General features: G+C 39.1%; 1 protein-coding gene across 6 annotated transcripts in view; it reads left to right on the top strand.

Annotated features, from left to right (window-relative positions):
* LTBP1 (latent transforming growth factor beta binding protein 1) overlaps positions 1-20,258 on the top strand; it is a 397,389-nt gene that overhangs the window by 117,115 nt on the left and 260,016 nt on the right. For 4 of the 6 annotated variants that reach the window (XM_027033528.2, XM_027033526.2, XM_027033525.2 and 1 more), the window contains exon 4: positions 19,771-19,940. In XM_027033528.2, coding sequence (XP_026889329.2) covers positions 19,771-19,940 — 170 coding nt within the window. The remainder of the gene's footprint in view (positions 1-19,770; positions 19,941-20,258) is intronic. The other 2 variants (XM_027033527.2, XM_027033524.2) reach the window with 1 other exon arrangement.

Raw genomic sequence — 20,258 nt, 5'->3', positions numbered from 1 at the left:
TTTGCCCCCCACTTTAAGAATAATTCCATTACCAAACGTAAACATACGTGTGATCATTTCCAAATTGATACCCTATGCTTTTGTACTAGTGTAAGCAGATGGTTGCTATGAAACTGAAAACTCAGATCTTTATTCCTTATGTAATCTGATTATTTACAAAATAACGGGAAATTTTTCTGTTTTTTTTTTTTTTTAAACAAAGCATACCAATATAAAATGTTACTGATCTTGTTGGAAAGAAACATGTTTTTAAAATACAGATGAGAAGGTTTCTATTCTGGCAGTTTTAATAGTGATAGGCTTTTATTAGGCTAAGCCTCCTGCAGATAACGTTTGTAAACTCTAGATAAAATATAAAATCAATTACTTGAAGATATCAAAGAGCAACTGAAAGTAGACAGATTGGACGGGAGTTGATTCTTAAAAGAAGTGAATTGCAGTTGGATACAGTTAACATTTGTAAGTTTTGTTTTTGCCTGATGACATTTCCCAGTCTGTGTAGAGTGGGGTGGCTGCACTAGAGCAGAAAGTGGCAATTCCTGACTTGCTTCAGGAGACGAATGGCATTTGTGGCTTCCAGAGTGACTGAAAAGTGAGACATATCCAGGGAAGGAGGGAGCCACAGAAGGGGAAGCCCCAACATCTGTATATAAACTCGGCCCAAATTCTTGGCTGATCCATGGGGAGACTCTCCAGTTTCCAGTGAAATGCAAAAACTGGAAAGCTGAAGGAACTGAGTAGTTCCGGGCACTGGACACCATAGGAAAATAGAATTTGGAGTTTGAATCTAGCTGAATAACTTTCTGGCCAAAATTCTTCAGAATAAGATAGTCTCTACACCACAATACTTATAATATCCTTTCCATAATAACAGTCATGAGAAGAAAAGGAAATACGATTCAATCAAGAGAAGAAGCAGTCAGTAGAAAACAACCCCAAGATGACAGAGATGTTGGAATTCATGCACAAGGACTTTCAAAGCTGCTACTGTAAATATTCTCAATTTCAAATGTCCTCATGAGACAACAGATGGGGAGTTTTAATAGAAAAATAGAAAACATAAAAAGTGGAAATAGGATAAAGGTCAAAGATTAAAAGACATTACCCCATCTGGAGAAAACAAAAATGATAAAAGAAAAATGGAAAGCCTCAGTACTGTTGGGATCAAAGCAATTAATACCTAGGTATTTGTAATCTCAGAAGACAAGAATGGAGAGCATGTGGCAGGAAAGAGGTTTGAATAAAAAATGGCTCAAGAAAGGTGAATACAAAGAAAACCACACCTAGCCACTTCAAAGTAAAACAGCTGAAAAATCAAAGGTAAAGAGATAATCTCAAAAGCAGGTAAAAAGATATATACAGTGGAACAGTGATATAAATGATGGGTCACTTTTCATCAGGAACAAGGGAGGTTATCAAATGGTGAACTGTTTTTCATGTGCTGAAAAATCCAATTATCTACTTGGACTTCTGTGTTCAAAGAAAAATCCTTCACAGATGAAGTTGAAATAAAGGTATTTTCAGAAAAGTGCAAATGGAGACTGCTTGCTATAGATTGGTATGTCAAAAAATTCTGAAGGAGGTTCTTCTGGCTGACAGGAAATGACACCAGATGGGCACTGAGTATAATATCATGGGGATTTATTACATATATAGATGTTAAATTCTTCTGTTTTTACCTATGTTACAAGTGCTGTCAAGATTTCAAAGGTAGCGAGATCCATGAAGGTTATTTTTACAAGGATGAAAGAGTCACTGATGGCAATTTCATGGTGCTTTTACTTTTCAGAGTTTTTTAAATATGTTGTATAGTCACAGGATCATGCTCACAAGATTGTTTGGGAGCAGGCATTTAGAAGATGATATGAAAGTCAAATTAAGAAAGAGAAGAAAGTGGTGATAGTGCATGTAGATTGATCATATATTAAAAGGACAGGAAGCAGCTGCAGGGGCGGATTTTAAAAAATTTTAATTTTTTCAAAGAACCAGCTCCTGGTTTCATCGATCTGTTCAATTGTACTTGTGATGAGCACCGGGTGATGTACGGAAGTGTTGAATCAGTGTGGTGTGTACCTGAAACTGATATTACATGTGTAGTAACTAACTGGGATTTAAATAAAAACAAAAAAATTAACTTCTGAAAATTACATTTTATAACTTGGTGACTCTGAGAGGGTAGGAGGGTGAGAGGAAAGTGCTGATAACCCAGTCCTAGTGGAAGCAATGGCCAGAGCTAATCTATATGTCCATAGATTCTGCAGATTTATGATTCTGTGCAGTCTGTAAGTATGTAGGTGATCAAAATCTGTCTGATGGAGTTTTGATGTTAAAAATTATCCCCACTTTAACAGTACCCACTCCCTTTCCACAAATAACTAATAATAATACAGAGGACAGATATGTTTCTTTCCTTTTTTTTTTTTTTAATTTTGAGAGAGAGAGGCAGAGAGAGAGAGGAGAGAGAGAGTCCAAAGCAGGCTCTGTGCTGACAGCCTGACAGCACAGCCCCAACGTGCGGCTCGATCTCACAGTTGTGACATCACCATCTGAGCCAAAGTCAAGAGCCAGAGGCTTAACCGACTGAGCCACCTAGGCACCCCAACTTTCTATGTTTCTTTATGCCCATAGAGTCATGTGTAGCTTTTTTTTATTGCTTAATAAACAATAGGGATATAATACATAAATGTTTCTGAATCTTGATCTTCTTAAGAGAGATCATAGAAACTCTTCCATAACAGGGATATAAGTCCTTTTAATGGTTATAATATTCCATGTTATTAATGTGCTGATTTATTAGACTATTCAACTAATGGGCAGTTTGTTTCTAGTATTTTTTTTTTTTTTGCTGTTTTTCTTTATTTGTGATTCAGTAAACATGTTAAGTATATCCTTACATAATAGGTTTTTATTTCCTTTAAGTAAATCATAAAGAATGTGATTACTAGGTCACTGGGAATGTTCTTTTTTTTTTTTTTTTCCTGGTTTTTCTGAGCTCTCTCATATGATTCACGCATTTTTAGATGATGAAGGAATGTTCATTTTGAATTTAGGTTCTTCTAGATTGATTCCCAAATTCTGTTACAATTCATATTTCTACCAGTGATGTGCAGAGTATCCCCTTCCCACTTTATAGTCCTGTCAGCAGGAATTCTGTCATTTTTTTCCTCTAAATTTCAGTAATTTGAAAAAAATAGCCAAGTAGATGTCGAAAGCAATTTTAAGTTTATATCACTGGTGTGGTTGGGATGCCACAATGTTTTAGATTCACTCTTCAGTAAATTGCCTGTTCATGTCCTTTATCCATTTTCCTCCTGGCTTTTGTTTCGTTCCTGTTGGAACAAATTTGTTTTGTCATTACTTTAAAAGAGACTTGTGCATCTAATACCCTTATTTTATATGTGCATTGCAGATAACTTTTTCTGATCATGTATTTAATAACTTTATAAAAGTGTCTTTTTTATATACAAACGAATTTTATTTTATAAACCCAAAGTCAAATTTGAGTTACTGGCTTACAATTTCCAATGGAAAATGAGGCAGCTACTTCAGAGCAAAGCTCTCGTAGTGTATACAGGAGCTGGAGAGGTACTTCCTTCACCACATTCTCTGAATAGACCTAACCAAGCCAAGCCTTCAGTTGGATACCTACCAACTGAAGTTTAGGAGTTCTTTTGTCCCAGCACAGGAAGATCCATTGTGGCATGATTTACTTGGTGGGATTTTGCTGCTTCTCATGTACTGTCGTACTCTCCAGACATGTTGAAATAGTCATATATATATTTTTTTCACCAGGTATATTGGCTTTAGGAGAAAAACCACAACATTTCCAATAGTGTGGATCTTGCAGGTCCTGTAGGGCAGTGGATATTTTGTTTCAGCTGGATCAAGCCCTAAAAGAGGATTGGAACAGATGTTTGAATTTGGTTAAATGCTTTCAATATTTATTACTTAGGTGACCTAGTTTAGCAGCAATTGTAATAGAAAAAAACAAGGCCATTTGGGGAAAACAGAATTTATTGCATTCACCTTAAAAATTGAAAGAATTTTCTTTTTTATGTAACTTGAATGGGGAAATAAAACCTCGAGAGATTCTCATCCTAGTTATGCATACTACGTTAAAAACAAATATATCCCATATGAAATATTTCTTAATGTGACTAGAGAACAGTTTTGGAATTAAAGTTGTTGATGTGTTTATAACTGAATTTCGGAGCTGGGGGACTTGGGAGGTTGTCTCCTAGATCCCTCTGTTTTATGGATGAGGAAACCCAGACAGGACCCTGATTGACTCTTGGCTCGCAGAGATTCAGTGGCACAGGCAGAAGTATGATTTTAATTTCCCAAATCTGATTCAGTGCTGTTGATCCATCCTCCATCTTAAACACTGAGGTGAGCTCTTGGATCCTTGTACCCATTGTATCCATCTTTGACACTCTCTAGATGCCTATCAGAGCTCAATGTAAGGAAGATGTTGGTTAGGAAGGGGGGAAATAGTGAAAGAACAGCGTTGTTTGACATGTTCCCACTATTTGTTGTGGTTTTCTAGGTTTACAGGTAATGAGAGGGAGTGTATGAAGTTAGCATCCCAAACCAAAAACCATGAATGTCTGTTCTTGCTGCCATTAGGGCCCATGACGGAGAGTTGACTAAAGAATTCACATAAATATAACAGATACAACAATGCTGGGGGGAAGAATTCGGCGAATGAGCTTAATTGGGTATGAAAGGCTTCCCAGGCAAGTGGATGTGGGTATTTCCCATGTCGGGCAAAAGGGATGTTGATTCCTTCATTGCTGTAAAGAGAGGGTCATTGGAGACTATAAGGCATTAAGGTCTGAAGAGACTGAAATCTCCATGTGGTTCAAGGAGTGGCTGTCCAAGTGAAGAGTGCTAAAAAGGAGGGAAAATAGATAGAAGTGATAATATGGGGGATAGAACCATGTACCTAGTCATGACTATAGAATTAGTGTTTTTTTTTTTTAAGGTTATTTATTTACTTTAAGAGAGAGCACATGCACACATGAGTAGGGGAGGGGCGCGGGGGGGGGGGGAGGGAGGAGAGAATCCCCAACTCGGGGCTTGATCTCATGAACTGTGAGATTGTGACCTGACCTGAAATTAAGAGTTAGATGCCCAACCAACCGAGCCACCCAGGCACCTTTAGAATTGGTGTCTTAAATAGTTGGCTAAAAGAGGACAGAACAGGTACTTGGAATTTGGTGATATGAACAAACCTTACTCTGTATTATCCAGAAATCCTGGAGGCTGGAGGTCAGGGGCTAAGAAACCTGCCTTCTCCCTTTCTCTCTAAAGGAAGTGCTATTTGTGTGTGTGTGTGTGTGTGTGTGTGTGTGTGTGTGTGTGTGTGTTTTTAATGGATCTGGGATCTTTATTATGTAGATTTTTTAAATTGTAAAACAGTAAAATTTACCAGTTCAGTCATTTTAAGTGTGCAGTTCATTAGCATTAATTACGCTCACAGTGTTGTGCAACCATCACCACTGTTTCCAAAACTTTCATTACCCCAAGCCAGAAACCTTATACCTATTAAAGACTTCCATCCCTACCCCTGTTCATTCTGTGACTATAAATTTGCCCATTCTAGGTACCTAATAAAAGTGGAATTGCACAAAATGTGTCCTTTTTTGAAATCTGACTTATTTCACTTCGCATAACATTTTCCAGGTTCATCCACATTATAGCATGTATCAGAACTTAATTCCTTTGAAGAGTTGGATTACATTCCATTGTATGTATTCATCATGATTTGTTTATCCATTCATCTGTCATAGGACATGTCTTGGGTTGGTTTTACCCTTTTGACTATTATGAATGACGAGTACTTGATTATAATGAATGAACATTGGTGTACAATTACCTGTTTGAGTCCTTGCCTTCAGTTGTTTTGGGTTTACACCTGGGAGCGGAATTGCTAGGTCATACAGTAATTCAGTGTTTAGTTTTTTTTTTTTTTTTTTTTGAGCAGTGGCCAAACTGTATTTCACAGCAGCTCTAGTCCTGGATTTCTTGACTGTTGCAAACTCCTGGAAAGCTTTCCTTTGTGTGAGTGTATCAGTATGAACCTTGACCCTCTGGTTGCTGTGAATGGGACTATATGTTCCAAACTCTTAAAAAAAAAAAACAACTGAAAAAAAATTCTGAAGTTACTTACAATAAAACTTTGAAACAAATACTGCTTTTCTCTTGACTATATATTTGTGTAATTTCTGAACATGAACTCTAATATTATCGGAGGGGTGAAATTCTGTTTTTGTGCTGTCCTCCTTTTTGGTGGAGGAGAAGGAATCAAACGTCCTTGTGTGTGCATTGGGTACTGTGCTAGGTATTTCCACACATTTCAGAAGAAACAACATTTCGTGTTTGTCTTCACATTAACTTTATGAGGTGCGTATTATTCCCCTTAGATTGCATTGAGGAAGTTGAGGTAATTTTCCTCTTCTTTCCCATGGTAAGTGGTAGAGTCAGGATTTGGTTCCTAAAATTTGATTTAAAAGACTTGGAGTTGGCAGTCCCCAGTAGGGTAGAAGCCTTAATTTTTGTTTATATTTTGGAATTTTTGGGATTGTATTTAGTTAGGTTTCCTCTGGCCTCTTTCAGTTGAGATAAATGGATGACTGCAATTCCTTTTTAGTTTGTGTTCAGGGACACTGTCCCAAGTAACCAAATATAGTAGCTCATTTTTTGACAAAACCAAGGACTTTAGTTATTAACAATATTTCCTTCCATGGTTACTTGCTAAATAACTTACTCTAGTTCAAGGTTTTGATGATTTTAGTCTTCTGGGTTTTCAGGGCTGTTGAGTAGTTACCTCATTCTTGGCAGACAGGTATCTGTCTCATTAGCATGTAGCTTCAATAGTTAACAATAGAAAGAAAGAGAGGATGTGCATTGCTGGAATTTTCTTTTTCGTCCTTTTTTCCTCTTGCTGTTTATCAGTTTCCTTTTCTCTTTTTGTGAGCAAGTAATAATGCTATCTTACCCATATAGTGTTTCTCCTTTTCAGAGTACTTGTAAACACGTGATTTGATGCAGGTTTAAAAAAAAAATCACAAAAGATTGTTGTAGGATATTTGTATTTTGTAAACTTTTATAGAATAGCTTAATCACAAAAATAATAGAGAAAATAGTATAAAGAAACCTCAAAATATCCCTCCACTAGCTTTCATGCTTAACAACTCAAAGTCATTTGTTTTGTTTATACTCAAATCTGCTTCTTTACCTCCCTCTGATTATTTTGAAACCAGTCTATAAGTGTTTCAGCATGTATCTGTAAGAGATACAGGCTCTTAATAAATTGCCACAAGACTATTAGCCTACCCAAAACAAATAATATCATTAAAAATCCAGGTATCTAAATTTCCTTAAATGTTTCATAAATGCTTAACTCCTTACTTGTTCAAATCAGGATCAAAATAGTGTTCATCCATTCCAACATAGGCTCACCTGTCTCAAATCTTTTAGTCTCTGAGTACCTTTCCCTTCTTTTTCTTTAAAATTTCTTGCAGAAACTATAGATTTTGCTTGTTTTTACCCCTGTGATATTAACATGTACTCTGTACTGCTGAATTTCCTGTGAATGTAGATCTAGAGACTTGGTCAGATTTGAGTTTGATTTTTGTTTGCTTTTTTTTTAGTGTTTAGTTTTGAGAGAGTGCACAAGCATGGTGGGGGCAGAGAGAGGGGGACAGAGGATCTGAAGCAGGCTGTGCGCTGACAGCAGTGAGCCTGATGTGGGTCTTGAACTCACAAACTGTGAGATCATGACCTGAACCGAAGTTGGACCCTCAACTGACTGAGCCACCCAGGTACCCCGAGTTTGATTTTTTTTTTAATGTTTATTTATTTTTGACAGAGACAGACCATGAGTCAGGGAGGGGCAGAGAGAGGGAGACACAGAATCCGAAACAGGCTCCAGGCTCTGAGCTGTCAGCACAGAGCCCAACTCAGGGCTCGAACTCATGAACCGTGAGATCATGACATGAGCTGAAGACCATGAAGACACTTAACCGACTGAGCCACCCAGGCACCCCGCACCCCCCCCCAAGTTTGATTTTTGATTGGACTAGTTCATAAGTAGGGTCATGCTCTTCCATCCAGGGTTATATGTTGTGTCTCTTTGTGATGTTAGCAGCCATTGATGATCAGAGCCTCCTTTTAATAAGGGGTTGCAAGCATTGGTGTTTTAATTCTGTTCCTTTTTTACTTCCTTTCCTCAGTTACTTGGTTGAGGTTGTTTGTATAGCAAAGGTGGTGAGTATATTAGGCTTCTCCAGAGGAAAAGACCCAATAAGCTGTGTGTATGTATAATAGAGATTTATTTATGAGGAATTGACATATGTGATTACGGGGGCTGGTGAATCCAGATGTTTGGCATGGGTCAGCAGGTGTGGACCCAGGAGAACCAGTGGTGCAGATAAAATTCAAAGACCATCTGCTGCTAAGAGTTTGCTTTTAGTCATGGAGGCCTTCAACTTACCCACATTTTGAAGGGCCATCTGTTTACTCAGTGACTTAAGCGTTAATCTTATCCAAAAATACCCTCCACATTGATACATAAAATTACCCTTCACATGAGGGCATAATATACTTGATTCTAGCATTTCATTGAGTAGTTTTGAAATGAGTTGATTAGCATTTTCCAAAGGTGATGTATGATTTTTTTTAACGAATGGATAAACATATAGTATATGAAATATTTCAAATCATCTCTTTTTCTTACCAGTGCTAAAATTGTTTCATCTTTGGGTAATGAGGGCTTCTTCAAATTGTGGCATTAGTCCTTTGACCTTCTGGGTCTATAGTGATATCACCCTTCCCATTTCTGATAGTGACAATTTGTGTCTTTTTTTTTTTTTTTTTAAATCCATCTAGCTAGAGTTTTATTGGTTTCACTGATCTCAAAGAAACAGCTTTTGGTCTTAATGATTTCTATTTCTGTATTTCATTAATTTCTGACCTGCCCTTTATTTCATTTCCTTTCCATTATGAGCTTCATTTTTTTCCTAGTTTCTCTCTATGTGGAAGGTGAGTCATTGATTGGAGACCTTCATTTCTAATACAGGTATTTAGCCCTACAGATTTACTCCTTGATAGTGGTTTAGCAGCATCCCATAAGTTTGCATAGGTTGTGTTTCATTTTCCAGTTCAAAATAACGTTTAATTTTCCTTTTGATTTCTTGTTTGATTCTTTGGTTATTATTATTTTTTTTTTACAGTTGACAAAAGTTATATATACTTAAGGTGTGTAATGTGATGGTTTTATATGCTCACATGTTGTGAAATAATTATACAGTCAAGCTAATTAACATCTATTAACTCACAAGTTACCTTTTATTGTGGTGAGAACACTTGCCATCTTAGGAAATTTAAACCATTAAATACCATAATATTAACTATAGTCACCATGCTGTATGTTAGATTTCCTAGGATTTGTTAACCTTTTTTTTTTTAAGTTATTTAAATTCCAGTTAGTTATCATACAATGTAATATTAGTTTCAGGTGTACAACATAGTGAGTCAACAGTTCCATGTATCACCCAGTGTTCATCACAGCAACTACACTCCTTGATCCCCATCACCTATTTCACCCATCCCCCCCACCCACCTTCCCTCTGGTAGCCATCAGTTTGTTCTCTATAGTTAAGTCTGCTTCTTGGTTTGTCTCTCTTTTTTCCCCTCCTGTGATCGTTTGTCCTGTTTCTTAAACTCCACATATGAGTGAAATCATAAGGTATTTGTCTTTCTCTGATTGATTTGGCTTAGCATAATAATTGCTAGCTCCATCCAAGTTGTTGGAAAAGGCAAGATTTCATTCTTTTCTATGACAGAGTAATCTTCCATTGTATATATATATACCACATCTTTTTTTTTTTTTTTTTAGTTTATTTTGAGAGAAAGAGCACAAGCACGGGGGGGTGGGGGTGGGGTGGGGTGGTGGCAGAGAGAGACAGACAGACAGACACTGAGCCTGACATGGGACTTGATCTCGTGACCATGAGATCATTGGCCTGAGCTGAAATGAATGGTTGGATGCTTAACCAACTGAGTCACCCAGGTGTCCCTGTACCACATCCTCTTTACCTATTCATTAGTTGATGGACATTTGGGCCCTCTTCATAGTTTGGGTATTGTTGATAATGTTGCTATAAACATCAGGATGTATGTACCCCTTCGAATCTGTATTTTTGTATCCTTTGGGTAAATACCCAGTCATGCAATCGCTAGATTATAGGGTAGTTCTGTTTTTAATTTTTTATGGAGCCTCCACACTGTTGTCCACAATGACTGTACCAGTTTACATTTCCACGAACAGTCCAAGAGGGTTCCCCCTTCTCCACGTCCTCACCAACACCTGGTGTTTCTTGGATTTTTAATTTTAGCCATTCTGACAGTTGTGAGGTGATACCTCATTGTAGTTTTGATTTGTATTTCCCTGATGATGAGTGACGTGGAGCATCTTTTCATGTGTCTGTTGTCCATGGGTGTGTCTTCTTTGGAAAAATATCGATTCATGTTTTTTGTCCATTTTTTAATTGGATTATTTTTTGGGTATTGGGTTTGAAGTTCTTTATAGATTTTGGATACTAACCCTTTATCAGATATGTCATTTGCAAATATGTTCTGCCATTGTGTACGTTGTCTTTTAGTTTTGGTGATTGTTTCCTTCACTGTGCAGAAGCTTTTTATTTTGATGAAGTCCCAATAATTTATTTTTGCTTTTGTTTCCCTTGCCTCCAGAGACGTGTCTATTAAGAAGTTGCTGTGGCCGATGTCAAAGAGGTTACTACCTGTGTTCTCCTCTAGGATTTTGATGGTTTCCTGTCTCACGTTTAGGTCTTTAATCCATTTTGAATTTATTTTTGTGTATGGAATAAGAAAGTGGCCCATTTTTATTCTTTTGCATATTACTGTCCAGTTATCCCAGCACCATTTGTTGAAGAGACTGTTTTTTTCCCCATTGGATATACTCTCCTGCTTTGTCGAAGATTAATTGACCATATATAGGTTGTGGGTTCATTTCCGGGTTTTCTATTCTGTTGCGTTGATCTATGTGTTTATTTTTGTGCCAGTAGCATACTGTCTTGATCAGTACAGCTTTGTGATACAACTTGGAGTCTGGAGTTCTAATGCCTCCAGCTTTGCTTTTCTTGTTCAAGGTTGCTTTGGCTATTTGGGGTCTTTGGTGGTTCCATTCAAATTTTAGGATTGTTTCTCCTAGCTCTGTGAATCCTTTGGTTATTTTGAAGTTTACAAATCTAGTTTGGTTTTTAGTTTACAAATATGAAGAGGATTTTCCAGAGATCTTTTTGTTATTGATTTCTAATTTAATTTCATGATGGCAGAGAATATAGTTTGTATGAGTCAACTCCTTTAAAAATTACTGACACTTTTTATATGCCCAGATTATGGTCTATCTTGGTAGATACTCTGTATGCACTTGAAAAATATGTGTCCAGCTGTTGTTGGGTGGAGTGTTCTATGAATGTCAATTAGGTTAAGCTGGTTGATAGTGTTGTTTAAGTCTTCTGTATCCTGACTGATTTTCTGTATACTTGTGCTGTCAGTTTTTTAAACGGGTGTTGAAAACAGGAACTAAAACAACAAAGTTATCTGCTTCTCATGGATTTTTTTAAAAATCATTTTTTGCTTCTCATATTTTGAAGCTCTGTTATCAAGTGCACAGCTGTTTAGGATTCATGTGTCCTCTTGATGAATTGACCCTTTATCCTTATGAAATGATCCTTTTTATCCTTAATAATATTCTTTTCTGTGAAATCTACCCTGCCTAATACTAACAGCCACTCCAACTTTGTTCTGATTCCTGTTAACCTGTTAAATCTTTTTCATTCTTTTGTTTTTAACGTGTCTGTCTTCACACTGAAAGTGGGTCTGTTGTAGGCAGCATGTAGTTGGGTCTTGCTTTTTAACCAGTCTGACAACCTCTGACTTTTACTTGAGTTGTTTAGACCATTTGCATTTTCTTCAAGCATTTGGTTTCAACCCACTTCATGTTTTGTTTCCGAAGTGTTGGGATTATTTCATTAAACCTTCTAAGAGGAGGCCTTTTCCTCCCTTCTTCTTAAAGTCTCCTCTTCATTACAGCCCATTGATTATATTTTGTCTCCTCTAGGAACTTGGGATTAGATGAGTTGAGAATTCCTTGGATGTTTTCCTATAGCCGTCATGTTCAGAAGAATATCTCCTAAGCACGGCTGTGTGGAGACACGGGTTGGCTCTCAGGGGCCAATTGTGAGACACCTCAGGTTAGATGTTTCTTTAGAGCAGATGTGGAGGACCATTTGGAGAAAGGGCAGATGTGGGGAATCGTAGGTGCAGTGCTCACTTTTGTCTCTTACCCCGACAGTTTGCGTCAAACCCCTAGCATACATGATCTTCTTAGTATAACTAAACATGGCTGGTTGATTGGACTCCCCTGCCTTAGGAAGCAGTTTGGCAACTGTCTTTCCACGATCTCTTTATGGCACACTCCCTTTCCATGCTAAGCTGTTTACCAAAAAGTTATTTCCATCTGTATGTTGTACTGCTCCTAATGGGGTTCTACTAAATGATTTTTTTTTTTATTGTTATCCCATTACATTTTCAGCGATACGCTAACTCCGCTTGCAGATTGCCACCCAGGCAACTTGAGTCCAGGGCCCCTTCCCTGGCCTGATGGGGCTTACAGTACACGTGACAAGTCGTGCAGTTTTTACCTTCCCTACACCTTGTCGTTGCCATTTCAATGGGCCATTCGGTCTTTACTCACGTCTACTAAATTTGTTTGATGATGGTAGCATGTGTTGAAAACAGGGTTTTTCAGCTTCGGTACTGTTGACATTTAGGGCCAGATAATTCTTTCTGGTAGAGGACTGTCCTGGGTGTTACAGGATGTTCAGTAGCTCCCTGGCTTCTACCCATGGGATGTGAGCACCTTACCTCTGAATCTTAACATTTGACAATGTCTCCTATATTGCCAAATCACACCCAGTGAAGAACCACTGGCAAAAGAAAATTGGTTCCTAAGCCACTTGGTTGTGCTTTCCATGTTTGTTGATGATGACCACCAAGGTTTCCTTAATTTCCACGCATTTTCCATCCCTCTGCAATATCTACCTTCTTTAATTTCATCGTCTCAATCCCCTAATGGTCTGTCCCCACACTTAAATTTTCAGTGTACTCTTTTCTTTCCTCCCATTCTTGGGACTTTGTTTTTACTTGTTTCCTTTTACTTCAACTGTGTGTATTCTGGAATACCCTAGCTCTCCCTTATCCTGATACCGACAGTCTGTGCTGTCCTTTGATCTCTTCATCAGCAACCTTTTACCTCCTAATTCTTTTTTGGTCTGAAAGTAATTCTGTAGGAGTGGGGTCGCCACAGACTTCAGTCTCCCCTCACGTGTGTTTTGCTGCCTTGTGACATCTTCCTAGCTATATGTCTTTTCTTGGACCTTCCCTCTGTGCCTATCATCCTTGAGAACTCTGTAGGAAAGATGTTTCCTCCATCCAGCTGTAGTTGGCACGTCTTATATACTTGAGTGCACTGCCTTTTCTGTGAGTAGCATGCACCCATGCTTTTGAACAGCTTGTCACCCATGCGAGGCACATAGGAGCCCTTGAATTTTGTAACGAGAAACTGGCCCTGAAAGTCTGGAGGTTGACCCTTAGTGGCTTCCTCCTGTAGCTCTGTTTTTTTCCCCTTCTGGTTTCTCTTAGTCTTGATTATAAACCTGAGTACGCTAAACATAGGGGAAAGGCTTGGATTGTGTTAGACTGGCCTTCTGTGGGAAACATTTTATGGCCTGTTGGGGGTTTCCTTCTGTGAGGTCCAGAGCGCTTTCCTTAAGTGGAAAGGGGCTTGTGTTTTGCCAGATTCTCCCACCCATTCCACAGGTCAAATAATGAATTTAGTAGAAATATGGAAAAGCTTAGTCTATACGGGTGCCAAAAATTGCCACTATGAAGGCAGCAGTATAAACAGTATGTGACTAATCCTTTCTTTTAAGGAAAGAAGTTGTATGCAATTGTTTCCTTTCTGCTTATAAAGATAGAGAGGTTTCCACAGATTCAGGTCCTCAGATGGCCAGCCCTGCCTCTAAGCTCCAGCCTGTTTTTCCTGGGCCGTCTTGTCCATGTGTCACGGCCTGCCACCTACCTAATGTATTGCCTGCTGTAGCCACACTCCTGTCACTACTGAACCCACACTGTGGGTGGTGCCAGTGACCTACTCACCCCAGGCGTGGCCTTCCCCAGTTCCTTTCTCTGCCTTTTGTGCTGCAGTTGGCAGGTGGTCCCCTCTCTGTTCCTCCTAGAAACTTTCTTCCATTTATCATTTCTGGACCTATGTTATTCTTGTTTTTCTCCAGTTCCTTCCCCCCCCCCCCCATTTTCTCTTTATATCCCTACCCCTGAGCATGGATATCCTCCAGACTGTGTGGTTCTGTGTTCCTTTTTCTAAAACATTTTTGCCTTTGAAGAAGTTGGCTCCTCCGAGAACATCACTTTTCCTCATCTTGGAGGCTTTCCCTAATCATCCCTCAGAGACTTGCTCCATAGTCTGTCTCTAATATAACTCTCGTCCTCACTGACTGACCCTTTCTTCCGACTGCCATAAGTCAGCCTGCTTCTTTGCTCTTACTTTTCCCCTTGGCCTTGAACAGAAGTACCTGTCCAGTCAACCAGGCTTGAAACCTTCATTATCACTTAATCCTTTTCCTTTTGTCTCCAACTCTTCCACATTTAATCCTCAGGCCCTATTGGTCCTTCTGGTGGTTAGCTCTATCCAGCCATTGCTTCTTGATTTATTCCTTTTAGATGTTGTCTAAATACTTCTTGCTGTAAGAGGTGAAGATTTAGCTTGCTTTACTTTCTCTCCTCCCCACCCTTTCTCTCAAAATCATTATTTCATTTGCAGAGTTCATGTATATCCTGACAGCATATTTATACTTCTCTTTTCTTGTGTCAGTGTTCTCTATCAAGGTCATGAATGTTATCTGAAGACCCTCCATTTTATAAGGCGAGGGCAGTGGCTCTCCCAGTCTTCCCTCCGTTTCTCCTATTCTTTAAGAATTTTCCTGCCTTCTCTAGCTAATTCTGTACACGAATATCACCACAGTTGGTAACATGGTTGTTTCTGACAGTTACAGCATTTGTAATATTCTGTCCATGGATGTACAACTCGATGCTTGGATTTCTCTCTATGTGTCCTTTGCTTTCATGCATGGTTCTTGAAGGAGAGTATTCCTAGCATCAGATATGAATGTATTCTCCTGTTTTTCTTTCTACCAATTGCATTTATACCATATAGTCAGGTGTCTCCAAAATTGCAATCCTGTTTTCCATTCTCGTGGTTCCTTCCCTCCACCCAGCACCCCCACCGCACCCTGGGATCATTCTGGAACTCCCTGTTTTCTGGGTTGCCCAGCAAGCTCCTTTTTAGGGGAAGAAATAGGAGACCAGTGTTTGAGCTAGGGGAAGCCAGAATCCAGAACGAGAAGGTCTTACTCTGGGAGTGAGGGGCGGAGTAAGTTTTGTGGTTTACACCACATAGTTCCATTCTTTTAGATGAAAATACTCATATATTTTTTTTTTTTCCCTGAGAAGAGTAGAAATGTGACTTGGACGCTCTGTTTGCTAGAGTTGGGGAACAGTTGACTTTATATACAGATTTCTAGTGAAGACACCAGTGTACAGCCCTACTTTTTAAAATCACCCTTTGCTTTACTTGGCTTCGGGTCCAGAGATCCTCTGTGTTTCCTTGCGAAGATCGCTTCCTTTGTGCCTGTGCCCTCACACAGTGGTTCTTGAGCAGTGCCCTTACACCTACGGTTGCAAGCCATTAGGGAGTCACAAAGTCATGAAATCAATGTAGTGGTTCAAAAAATAGATTGGAGGACAAAATATCAGTATTCTACACATGGTAAGGATAAATATTTTATAAGGTTGTTTTAGTTAAATAAAAGCACAATCCCTGTGTAGATGTGTATGGTCTGTAAGTAAAATGTTCTTCTTACTACACGTTGAACTACATGCTGCTACAACAGGCAGTGTTTCTCATCCCACTTTGAATCCCACAGATTTGTTGAAATATCTCTTGTGTGTTTATTAATGGGTGACACGGACCATATTTAGTACCCTGTGTAGCACAGGTATTGATTAATCAGCAGGGATGCTGGAACAGACACCCAGAGATCCATTTCTGCTGAATGTTAACTCCTTATTTACAGGATTGAAGGGATGTCTTGTGGGGGCCTGGTGGAGGGAGTAGGGAGGGGTGCTAAGGGTCTTGGGATAGTAGGTATCTATCAGAAGAGAATATTTCAATATTTTAATTAGTGTAGCTGTACTATTGTGTAACAGCCACATGTCAACTCTAGATTTAAATATTTCCCTTTTTTTTTTTTTAACGTTTTTTTTTTTTGAGGGGAGGAGGGGCAGAAAGAGAGGGAGACACGGAATCAGAAGCAGGCTCCAGGCTCCGAGCTGTCAGCACAGAGTCCGATGCATAGCTTGAACTCATGAACCGTCCGTGAGATTATGACCTGAGCCGAAGTCAGACACTTAACGGACTGAGCTACCTAGGCACCCTGAATCTTTTCTTTCTTTTTTTTTTTTTTTTTAATTCCTTATAATTTTAAGGGCATCTTTGGAGGAAGGTAAGATAGATATCTAAAAACCATTTTTTTTCTTAAAAACAATTTGAGCCAGCGATCCTGTAGTTTTCATTTTTAGTTTTCGCAAATATTTTAGTATTCTCTTAGAAAAATTGTAATGCTCTGACAAATTTGATGTTCACTAGTGATAGTTAAGCTCTCCCCCGCCCCCTCGGAGGAGGGAAGGGAAGAATGGAAACTATCTCAACTGAAATGAAGGGAGAAAGATTATTCCTGAAATACTTGGGTAAAAAAAGGAGAGTTAAAGAGAATATATATTTGTAGGGCTTAGAAGTGGTCCAGAGTGGAAATAACTGAGTGATGAAATTAGAGGGGAAAGTGAACATGAACTGCAAAGGAGGAAGAAGGGAAGAGAGAAAAAGATGGCAATTGTGTATTTGTGAAGTGAGCACACAGTTTTCTCTGTTCTCCCCACATGGTATCACTGTCCATGGCTTTGCTTCCTTCTCCGTGAGGCTGTCGTGCAGAGTGGCTTCAGTCTCTTCTTGTGTGTTTACACACTTGCACTGGGAAGGAGGAAAGGAGCTGGAAAATGGGGAAGCACGGTTCAGGGGTAGCTCCATATTTGCAATTTGTGACATGGTGAATACTTACAATGTAGTCAGACTTAACTACCATTACTCATTTCCTTAAGTCAGTGATGGCTGAGGGTTGTTGCTCAAGTTCTAGACCCGGTAAGCTCATCTTATTTGTTTATTCTGTACTTTCCAGTTAGGTTTAGAGAAAAGGAGCCCGTATATAAGCTCTCAGCTTCCTTCTTGCTGATTTCTTGCTGCCTCTCACTTCCTTGATTCAGAAGGGAGAGAAGGGAGGAACTCCACTAGAAGGCAGACCCCAGTCGTACCTAGCTGGCAGTGGTCGCAGCTGGAATGCTAGGCTGTCCTCTTCTGAATAGGAGCAAGCCTGTACTTTTGCCAGCAGGTGTCAACAGTGACAGGATGACAGCACAGGTGGGGAGTGGGTTGCCCCGGAGATGAGAAGAAGGGCTTCCCCTTTTCTTGAGGCTGATGGAGTAGACTTGTGGTTCTTACCATTCACCACCAGATGTGTCCAGCTGTTATACTTTCTACTGTATTCCAACCAAACATACTTCAAGTTCAGACCAACACTTACATCATCAAAACAAAAGTGTTTACAACATTAAGCCTTACTTAGGCTTTTAGTAATTTAAGTCATTAGTCTGGTGATAGAGGGAGCGCCCTTCCATGGAGTTGTGTCTGGGAAAACTCAGGTCCAAAGTGGATTTTCCTAGGCTTTCCTGCAACTCTGAGGTTTAAAGTGGTGGATAGAGATCACTGACTAGGTAAGAGGGAAGCATCGTTAATCCCAGCCTCTTCCTTTCTCATGGATGCCTTGTCCCACAGAATACCTCATTCATTGTTAGACTCAAATAGACTGACTTTATTCAAGACTGTTACTGCTTTTGACAAGACACTGTGTAGTGGTGTTTTTGGTGTCTTGACAACTGACCTTATGTACTCAACTGTCACAATGTCACTTCTTTTTCTTGTTTAGTACAGTCCCTTATTAGGGAGAGTCTTCGGGGTTTGGGGGTACCTTATCAGTGTGATTATATCCCAGGCAACCATTTCCTAAGTTAGAGTATCATAGTTTAGAAATATTTTGTTTGGTGTAGGCGGCTTTAATATGCCCCAGGTGATAAAATTCAAGATGACACCAGAGATGTCTCCTTCCAAAGACTCCGTTTGCTGCTACAGTGCTCTGTCCCAGCAGTTTTGGTACAGTTAAGCATTTTCTGGAATGAGTTGGTGTATCTTCTTTACACTGTCTGATTATTTATTAGTCTTACTTAGCTAATGATTTTAGTTCTGTCCTTCAGGGAATTATTAAACGTGGGCAAAGACTTGTTATTTTAAAGTTTACATTACGTGCTGAATGATATTCCATTGTGTATATACACCACATCTTCTTTATCCATTCATCTGTCGATGGGCACTTGGTCTGTTTCCATAATTTGGCTGTTGTAAATAATGCTGCTATAAACATAGGGGTGCATGTATCCCTTTGAATTAGTGTTTTTGTATTTTTTGGGTAAAATTCTCAGAACCAATGTAATACTGTATGTTAACTATACTGGAATTTAAATTTAAAAAACTACTTAAAAAAAGCACAGTTTCCATTACATGCAACAAAAGAGAACTGCCATAGAAAACAGTCAGACCAGAGGGTGAATACACAGTAATGGTGTTCGGGAGTCCTCGGAGTTCTTCACGTGGGGTCTTGAAGAAATGAGATTGTGATCCGTTATTCTTACCATTGTTCCCCTTCTTAGGAATGAATAATTATAAAACATTTAACCTGAATAGTACAGTTTTAATTGTTAAGAGATACAGCATAAAAAATTTAAAGGTTAACTAGAAAAAGTTGAATGTGTTTCTTACCATAATTACAATTTCAAAAGATAATTCAAAATTTTCCCAGTTTTTGTGTGTTCCGACTTTTTTACAAGCATTTTTTTCTTTGGCCTGTCTGACAGTGATTCTGTGGTTACAGCTCAGGAAGGTGAGGCTTGAAGAGATTGACCTTCTCTTCTTCTGTCATTAGGAAGGTCCCACTGGTTACTCTACAGGCTCTGATTGTTGACAGTTAATTTTGCGTGACTGATCAAGCCGGGGACTTCTTGCATAATCCTCTTTCTGTATTTTCTTCCTCCTTTCCTTTCCTTGTGTTTCCAATACTGCCTACTTATCAGTATATGGAAAATACACTTTGTAAATGTTGGTACCCGCTTCTGTATGTGTCTTTGTCTGTCTTACATATAAATGGCCCGTGTTCTGCATAAAGGCTGTGTGCTCCAAATCTTCTGATAGAATCCACCTGTGGTGGCCTAGATAGCCTATGCTTCTTGACTAGATGAGCGGAGTCTCTTTTATATTAACGTTTCTAAGTGTAAGTGGTTAGTTCCTTGTGTTATAAGTGGTCCGCTACAGTATTTGAAGAGAAAAATCGAGCCTCACATGGAATCTACGTTCCTTTCTAAATTGAACGTCTTCTTTTCTCCTTCTTGGTTTCAAAAGTCCATAACTAATTTCCCTCTCCCCACTTTGTTTCTTCCCAGAGTGACACCACTTTCCTCACAGAATGTGATGATACATCATGGCCAGACCCAGGAGTATGTGCTGAAGCCCAAGTACTTCGCGGCCCAGAAGGTGATCTCGGGAGAGCAGTCCACTGAAGGTTCGTTCCCTTTGACATTCAAGCAGGGTCAAGTTATGGCGCCTTTTCAGTGTGAGTATAGTCCAGTCAATGGTTTTTTTTTAAGTTACAGCATCATAGTTTGGAAACATTTTGTTTGGTTTAGAGGGCTTTAATGTGTCACAGTAGATAAAACTTAAGAGTCCTTTAAAAGAAAACAACAACAAACCCTCCCTGGTTCCCAGAACAACCAGATAGCAGCACGGTTTCTTTATTTTGAGGAAAGGCGGTTTCCTTGGATATTGGCAAAGAATCTGGAGTGACCTGCCTGTAATTCTGTTTCTGCAAGATGGCTCCATTTCTGACACATACTTGCTCTAATTTTAGATACACTTGTATGCCTGACATGTT

The sequence above is a fragment of the Acinonyx jubatus genome, chromosome A3, assembly GCF_027475565.1.
Source record: "Acinonyx jubatus isolate Ajub_Pintada_27869175 chromosome A3, VMU_Ajub_asm_v1.0, whole genome shotgun sequence".
Taxonomy (NCBI): Eukaryota; Metazoa; Chordata; class Mammalia; order Carnivora; family Felidae; genus Acinonyx; species Acinonyx jubatus.
Note: the sequence above shows the minus strand (reverse complement) of the source record. Positions and strands in the feature narration are given on the sequence as shown.